Source organism: Myotis lucifugus, unplaced genomic scaffold (assembly GCF_000147115.1).
Source record: "Myotis lucifugus unplaced genomic scaffold, Myoluc2.0 scaffold_29, whole genome shotgun sequence".
NCBI classification, from domain to species: domain Eukaryota; kingdom Metazoa; phylum Chordata; class Mammalia; order Chiroptera; family Vespertilionidae; genus Myotis; species Myotis lucifugus.
In genome coordinates, this window is record NW_005871077.1 from 607,846 (window position 1) to 616,630 (window position 8,785).

General features: G+C 35.2%; 1 protein-coding gene across 10 annotated transcripts in view; it reads left to right on the forward strand.

Moving 5' to 3' along the window:
• Positions 1 to 8,785, forward strand: part of WAC (WW domain containing adaptor with coiled-coil) — a 93,638-nt gene that overhangs the window by 2,451 nt on the left and 82,402 nt on the right. For 5 of the 10 annotated variants that reach the window (XM_023752182.1, XM_023752185.1, XM_023752180.1 and 2 more), the window contains exon 3: positions 316 to 529. In XM_023752182.1, the coding sequence (XP_023607950.1) occupies positions 391 to 529 (139 nt within the window). In that variant the 5' untranslated portion in view covers positions 316 to 390. The remainder of the gene's footprint in view (positions 1 to 315; positions 530 to 8,785) is intronic. The other 5 variants (XM_023752183.1, XM_023752181.1, XM_006086638.3 and 2 more) reach the window with 1 other exon arrangement.

Here is an 8,785-nt window from a genome sequence, read left to right on the forward strand (position 1 = left end):
TTCTTAATTCCCAGAAAAATTTATTGAGGAATTAATGTGTCAAGGTGTAAGATTTCGTTTATTTACAAGGTACTTTATAGACTAGAGTTTTCACTTTTTTTTAGCATAAGGTATGATTTGTATGAGGAGCTTTATAATAACTCTTAAGCATATATATAGGCCTTGTCGGAATAACTTAAGAACATAATTGAAGATGGAAATTTTAATTTTATTGATATAAATTACTAAAACTTAGTGAAGTTAAAACACCAAGTTTTATAATAAAATGGATTTAGGAAGCTATGTTTAAAGTTTCAACTTTTTGTCTCTTTTTGGGGGGGTGATGTTTTACAGGCACTTAAGTATTCATCGAAGAGTCACCCCAGTAGCGGTGATCACAGACATGAGAAAATGCGAGACGCCGCAGATCCTTCACCACCAAATAAAATGTTACGGAGATCTGATAGTCCTGAAAACAAATACAGTGACAGCACAGGTCACAATAAGGCCAAAAATGTGCATATTCACAGAGTTAGAGAGAGGGATGGTGGTAAGTAGCTTTTTTGTTGAAACTTTCAAATATTTATTTTTAACAATTGCTCTGTGTAAAATAATATGTGGCAATATTTCTAGCTTACAGACATTGCTGTATGGATGTCATGAAAATTTTTTATTTCTATTTATTTGATTCCTGAACTGATTACATAGAAATGAGATGCTGACGGGCATCTAAAAATGGGTTCCAGCAGCTGATAATAAGAGAATGCATTTATGAATATAGTCTACCTAATGCATTATTAACCATGAGGGAAATTCAAGACATTTTCCCAAGAAAGAAACTTTAACCTTTTTTAAAAATATATTTTATTGATTTTTTTACAGAGAGGAAGGCAGAGGGATAGAGAGAAACATCGATCAGCTGCCTCCTGCACACCCCCTACAGGGGATGTGCCTGCAACCAAGGTACATGCCCTTGCCCGGAATCGAACCTGGGACCCTTCAGTCTGCAGGCCGACGCTTAATCCACTGAGCCAAACCGATCAGGGCGACTTTAACCTTTTTTAAGTAAAGATTCTTGTTGCTGCTTGAATCCCTTTTTTAAAGGCTTCAAATGTGTTTCCTAATGATAAATTATGAATTTAAAACAGGTGTTTGGAGACAGTTCACAGGTTAAAAAACACATTTCTGATTCTCAGAATTACTTTTGGTTTTTTGTTGTAAACATTTAAAATATTCCATATTTTCCTGGGTCTTATTAATGTCTTTGCTATACTGTGTTCATTCAACTAGTCAACTTTTTTAAAGCCTCGTTTCTTTTGTATAAAGGTAGTACCCTTCAGTTACTACCTTGTCTCCAGCTCTTTGTGGTAGGAGGTTGAGAAAAAGTAAAACTCAATAACTATTTTCAGACTTAATTTTCCTAAATTTACCAAAATACAGGTTTCATATCTAAAGCATGGATTGAGGAATAAACCAATTTCACTAAGATAATTAAGACATCTATATTTTTCCCCACTATACGATCTTATGTCACTTAATAAATAATGTTTGAGATGAATATACAATATTGATTGTGCTTTTAAAAGCTGCTAAGGAAACTCAGTAAGTAGAGTGCCCTATGACTTTCTGCCTTTGACTGTCAACTAGCTTCTCATACTTTGCTTACTTTTAAAAAATGTCCTGGCCCTAGCCTGTTTGGCTCAGTGGATAGAGCGTCAGCCTGAGGACTGAAGGGTTCCGGGCTCAATTCTGGTCAAGGGCACGTACCTCAGTTGCAGGTTTGATCCCCGGCCCTGGTCGGGCGTGCAGGAGGCAACCAGTCGATGTGTCTCTCTCAGATCAATGTTTCTCTCCCTCCCTTCCACTCTCTAAAACTCAATGGAAAAATACCCTCAGGTGAGCATTAACAAAAATATTCTGCATCTTCTGGTTCTCTCTTATGTCTCCTAGGATAGGAATCAGTTTTACTCGGTGTGATCAAATATTGAGAAACATTGGTCTTCTCTGTACATAATTACTGGGTTGAGGAAATTAATATATTTCAATGATACGGAATAGAAAGTATAGATCTCTGTTGAATATAGCTATAGCTTTGTGCTACTTATGCAGATAAACCATATTTTTGTTTGAAAGTAACATAAGGTGAGTTTGGTTATTAAAGTATTAAGAGTTCTTTGATGTCAAAATTACTTTTACACTTTATATTTTCAGTTTTGTAGGTAAAGTTTCTATAGTGTTTTGTATAGTCAGATACTATTATAAATCACTCTTCTATAGCAGTTTTCATTTCAAACTTTGGCTCTTGAAAGGCACGTACTATTTGTACTGTATTGTGCTTCATGTTTAAAATTTGGTGACTGATAAAATAGGATGTAGGTTCTCTTTTAGTGATTCTGATCTGGTTATTCTGTCATCCTCAAATTGAGGAAGTCAGTTTAGGTGCTCTAGGGTACTTGATGTACATTTACAGTGAATCATGCTTGATAGATTCTTTTACAGGTTAAAAACATTCTGTTGCTTATTTATTCAGCAACCATTGGGCATCCACTGTGAGCCAGTAATGGTGTGGTATTCCTGGAAGTTAAAGATAAGACGTGATCCTGCCCTTGAAGCTATTCTTAAAGGCTTTACTTGAGAGTTAGTGGTGTAGCTGCTTGCTTCTTCTTTATTCCTGTTTTTATTTTAATTTTACTTCTATGTGAACTCCAGATACCTCTTATTGGCTTTTAGTTTCCTTTTTATTTGTATCTGTTTACTGATTTTTCTTAGTTTCATTTGTAAGAAACTTCTTTCTTATTTTTCTGATTTAGTCATTTGCTGCGTTAGGCTTCACCTTCTAACTTGCTTTTTAGTTGCTTGCCTGTCTTTCTGTGGAGCCTGTTAACTAATACTGTAACTCCATCCCTATTTGTGCAATCTCTGATATACTTGGCTGCCATATTCCTTTAAATTTTGTAGTAATAATGAATACCATAAAATAGATTTTCATTCAAGAGTTCAGAGTGCATCTTTCATGTTAATTCTGTCTTTCAAAGATGTAAAGTGGTGATTTTTCTCTCATATAATACTTAGTCATTATAGTTTAGATTCCAGATATTTTCTTTTATTGCTAATACGTGTTTGAAACTAAACTTTTAAAAGTGCATATGTTTGCCCTAACCGGTTTGGCTCAATGGATAGAGTGTCGGCCTGCGGACTCAAGGGTCCCAGGTTTGATTCCGGTAAGGGCATGTACCTTGGTTGCGGGCACATGCCCAGTGGGGAGTGTGCAGGAGACAACTGATTGATGTTTCTAACTCTCTATCCCTCTCCCTTCCTCTCTGTAAAAAATCAATAAAAAAATATATTTAAAAAAAAGTGCATATGTTTAATTTTATTACAGGCATTTCTATTTTTGTAGGTTTTTATCTTTAAATATGAATTGGAATGTTTATATATATATATATATATACTTACATATATATATGTATATATATTCATCTATATAAAGTCAGAGCCATTATCCTAAGGGAAATGCAAGTATGTTGGATTATCTGTGCTCTCAGCCTGTATAAGTAACAGTGTAAGAATAGGTTACTATTTTGTTTATTGATGTGATTTCAAATTTGTTACTTTTTTAATTTTAGGAATTAAAAAAAAATCTAATGACTTTAGTAATGTAATAATTTAAGAGCCTATGTGCTATGATTTGTAACTTGGATTTTACAAAGCGAGTTAAACAAATGCATCTTTTTTTGTTTGTTTCATTTTGTTAATCCTCACTCAGATATTTTTTCCATTGCCTTCCCCCCCCCCCCTTTATTTTCTTTATTTTTTAATATAGTTTCATTGATTTCAGAGAGGATGGGGGAGGGAGAGAGAGAGAGAAAAATCAGTTATGAAAGAGAATCATTGATTGGCTGCCTCCTGCACACCCCCTACTGGGGATCGAGCCCACAACCCCGGGCATGTGCTCTTGACCATAATCGAACCTGGGACCCTTAAGTCCCCAGGCCAACTCTTTATCCACTGAGCCAAACCGACTAGGGCTCCATTGCTTTTTTTTTTTTAAGAGAGAAAAACACCAATGTGTCTGATGTGAGAGAGACACATCGATTGGTTGCCTGCACACCCTCCCTGACCTCATCAGTATGGAACCTGCAACCCAGGTACATGCCCTTGACTGGGAATTGAACCTGCAATCCTTCAGTGCATGAGCTGAGACTCTAACTTTTAGCCACACCAACTAGGGCTGTATCTGCTGTTTTTCATGGCACCTTGGATTTCTTTGAAAAGTGACAATTTAGAAGTAATGCATAGAAAGGACTTTAAGGTATACAATAAAAAGTGTGAAAGCAGGGATTGAGGATTGTCACTCCTAGGAATCTTTAAAGACTTATTGCAACAGAGTATGCACATATAAAAGATTTAGAGATTTTAATCCCTTAGGATTATTAAAGGGGATGTAGGCCATCTGTTGTAAATTAGGGGGAAATAAATTTTTATATATTCTCTAATCTATCTGCAAATCATACAATCTTCTGTTTAAAATGATCAAAAGCAAGAATCTTATGGTACAATTAGATTTGTTTTTTGTAGCTGAGATGTTTTTAAAGGTGCAGCTAACATCAAAACCTCAGAAGAGGGAATATACAATACAGGTTGAATTTATATTTTATTGAGTTTTAAACCCTTTTCAATTGGTTTAAGTATGTGTTTAGTGGTGTGTGTGTGTGCTTTGTTTGTTGTTTTTTTAGAGCTAGCTCTATTTTACCAAGTAATTTTAAATTTAAGAATGATAATAGTACAAATGGAGTTAGGAATGAAGGGTATGTTTACAGAGATTCTTGGAAGCTGTTCCATAAAACTTCAGCCTCTTGAGGCTCGTTCTATTTTTCTCATCTTTCCTCTTAGAATTAACTGTAAGAAACATATAAGACATATTTGGACTACTTGTTAGAAACATCTTTTTAGGACAGATAGCTTAGTTCAGTTGGTTAATTGAAAAATATTCTTTATTGGTACTCTGGTTTTGGGGAATTTAGTGAATTTGCATAGCTCTTAGGTTGGCATTCAAGTATCTTTTTAGTACAAAGGAAAATTGCCCTTGGTGGTTTGGTAACCATTGTTTCTAAAGATTTTAAAATTTTTACCTGCATAGTGGGAAGTTTTTATCTTGTTTTGTGATTAGCCATTTCTGGTAAAATTTGGAAATGTATTTTCATCTAATTTTCAAACAAAGATTACTATAATTAGTATTTGAAGGAATTGTTTAGTGGGACCATTTGGGGATAATTGGTGTTTTTATATATAATTTAGTAATGTTTGAATCTTTTCATATTGGATAATAGACTGTGGTATTTGTCTGACATGGTCTTATGGTTATTCTAATAACTAGGTTTTGAATAAAATGAAAGATGCTTGTATTTGTAATGTTAGACAGTACTATGAAAAAAGTCTCTCTTGATCCTCATTTTGATCTTGGAAGGCAGATAGAACAGATAATACCTGTTTTACAGTTTTACAAATGAGGGTAAATTTACTTATGTAAAATTGAACAAATAGTGACAACTGAGTCTAGAAATTAGTTCCTTCTGATAATTGTATATGCTGTCAGAGATGAAACATTAAGCATATTGAAAGCTTATTTAGTTGGTATTTACTATAGCACTAGTTTAAAGGTGAGTTTGCTTAATGTTTTTACCTAACTTCTTTCAGTGGCTACATTTTACCTAATTATAGTACAGTATCAAAGCCAGGGCATTGACATTGATACATTGTATGTGTATAGACTAAATTGTCACATGTCTGAGTTTCCGTTTTAAGAATAAATTTTAATGTGAAAGCTTGCCAAAATTTTTACTAGAAAGAAGCCATTTTTCTCAAGTTAAGCTCTTACAGTCCGAGACTTGTTTTCAAAGCAACTTAGAAATGTTATACAGAATCTAAAATTTGGATTTTAATACCATTAACATGTTAAGTTTTTTTCTAATGCAGATCAGAGATAGATATTACCTAGTTTATTGATTGATGCTTTATAGAAAGATAGTAAACTAGGCAGATAATTTGGATTTCCAGATATTAGTTTAAAAGGATCACAGGAAAAAATTATTCCATTAAAAGAAATACAATAAGATTGCCACATTAGCAGCATTAATATTTTTTGCTTTTCAGCATTTTTTTCCTTAATTAAAAAAAATGCTTTAAATATTTGTGCATGTATTTCAGCGGTTTTCAACCTGTGGGTTGCGAACCCTTTGGGGGTCGAACGACCCTTTCACAGGGGTCGCCTAAGACCATTGGAAAACACATATGTAATTACATATTGTTTTTGTGATTAATCACTATGTTTTAATTATGTTCAATTTGTAACAATGAAAATACATCCTGCATATCAGATATTTACATTATGATTCATAACAGTAGCAAAATTACAGTTATGAAGTAGCAACAAAAATAATTTTATGGTTGGGGGTCACCACAACATGAGGAACTGTATTAAAGGGTCGTGGTATTAGGAAGGTTGAGAACCACTGATATATTTGAACACATGCATCATTTGTCTTAGTCATCATGTTTTTAATATTTTTTTGTTATTTTTAAAGATATGGTTATAATGTTTATGATGTGGTATGTCTATTTCACAATCAAAATATTTTGGAATGGTTTACTTTGCTCTTTTAAGGCAGTCTTAATTGAACTGTTTTTGAGTTGTGCAAGTTGTATTTTATAGTTCTTGGTGTAATATACTTAGGATTTTGGTGCATAAGTCACAGAAAATTTATGTATTCTGGATTGTCCCTCTGTTAAACATGCTCATTGTCTTATTTTGTTGTAGAGAATAGTTTTGGTGTATGTAGTGTATCACTTTGTTAGGATGCTGGAAAGAGTGAAGATAGCAATGAGCTGGGGCATCTTATACAGGGATTCTTTTTTAAAATCTCTACCTGAGGATATGTTTTTTATTGATTTTAGAGAGAGGAAGGAGGAGAGAGAGATAGACAGACACAGACATCGATGTGAGAGAGAAACATTGATCGGTTGGTTGTCTCCCGCACTTGCCCTGACTGGGGGGTTGAATCTGCAACCTTTTTGGTGTATGGGACGATGCTCCAACCAACTTAGTCACCCAGCCAGGGCTTTACAGGAATTCTGTAACTGGGACCACATCTGTAACTGGATTCTGCTTTTGGGACTTTATGATTTATATAATATTTCCTAATTTTCAGAGCCCTTTTACATTGTCATCTGATTCATTTGAAATAGGCTAACCAGAATTATCCCCTTTCACTGATAAAGTATTACCCAGTTAAAGTTTTCAGTGTTCTGAAACCGGAAAGCAAGTTCTTTGCTAAACTTTAAACCTTATCTCCCCCTTCAAATTATCTCCAAGTATAACCCCTGTTAGTACTTAACCGTTTGAGTCCCAAGCAGCGCGATTGCGCTGCTTGGTATTTCTCGGCATAAAATAAAACAAGCGCTATCACGCTGTTTGGGTCTTTTCGTACTCATTTAGAGAAAGCGCGGTTGCGCTGTTTGGGATTCTTCGACAGTGTTTTTTCAATACCCCCCTGGGACTCAAACGAATCGTATGTTTTCTCGACATAAAATCTCAGCAGCGCAATCGCGCTGCTTGGGACTCAAACGGTTAAAATATAACCATTGTAGTCTTGGCTACCACATTCTCTTACCAGGACTCTGCAAGAGCCTTCTGAATGGTGTCCCTGCATCCTTTTTGTTTCACACAATTATTTCCCTGTGCAGAATGGTCCAGTTAAAATGCTCCTCAGCTCACATCACTCTCATACTTGGAACACTCCAGTGAATGTTGCTTACGAAGGCCTATAAAATACCCTGTATAACCTGGTGTCTGGGTGTTTTTTCAGCCTTTTCAACCACTTTTCCCCTCGTTTGTGCTCTTCTGTCCATACCCGCCCCACAGGAAGAAATCTATTCTTGTTTAGGGGTTCTGCACATTATGCTCCTTTCTGGGATGTTTTTCTTTCTGTATGTCCTCGTGGTATGCACTCTCTCACTTCAGTAATGTAATGTGTCTGCTTAAATATCACCCTCTCACAGAGGCCTTCTCTCCCTTCTTGGTCATTCTGAAACAGGCATCCCCATCATTGTCTGTCCTTTCCACTCCTTTGTTCTTTCCTTGTGCTTAACATGACCTGATGTTACTTATTCATAGTCAGTCTGTTATAACATGGCATAATGTGTTCCTGAAAGTTACCATACTATGCAAAATTGTAGCAAGGGGTTTATGGGCAAAATAGGGTTTAACGGGATCAATATTCAAAAATGTGATGCATTAAAAAAGCATACTAACCTAACAAAAATCATAGCATAACATTAAATGGTTAAAGAGTGCATGAACAATATAATACATATGGCATTTTACCTTGACAAAGATTTGAAATAGGCTTGTGGAAGTGGACATCTGTTGAAAGGGTTGCAGCTTGTAAGTTATTGTGACGTGATGGAAGGAGGGTTATCTGAAATAAACCTCTGAAAGTTGTAACACCAATCGTGGATGAATATGACAGCTCATACAGTGAACTGAAGTAGTTAGCAGATGTTTGAGGTGTGTGTGTGTGTGTGTGTGTGTGTGTGTGTGTGTGTGAGTAAGAGTGTTGCTTTGTGAATTCCTGTGAAGCTTGGTTCAGCTGGGTGCAACTATTGTTTCCCAAGGTGAAATCACTCATAAGTAAGTGGGAAATTTGTGGTGTTCTCAAATTTTCTGGTACATCAGTAGCACTCAAGCAAATTTGTGTTTTCATAAGTATTTATAGCAGACTGCTGTAATTTATTAGTTAACTAGAGC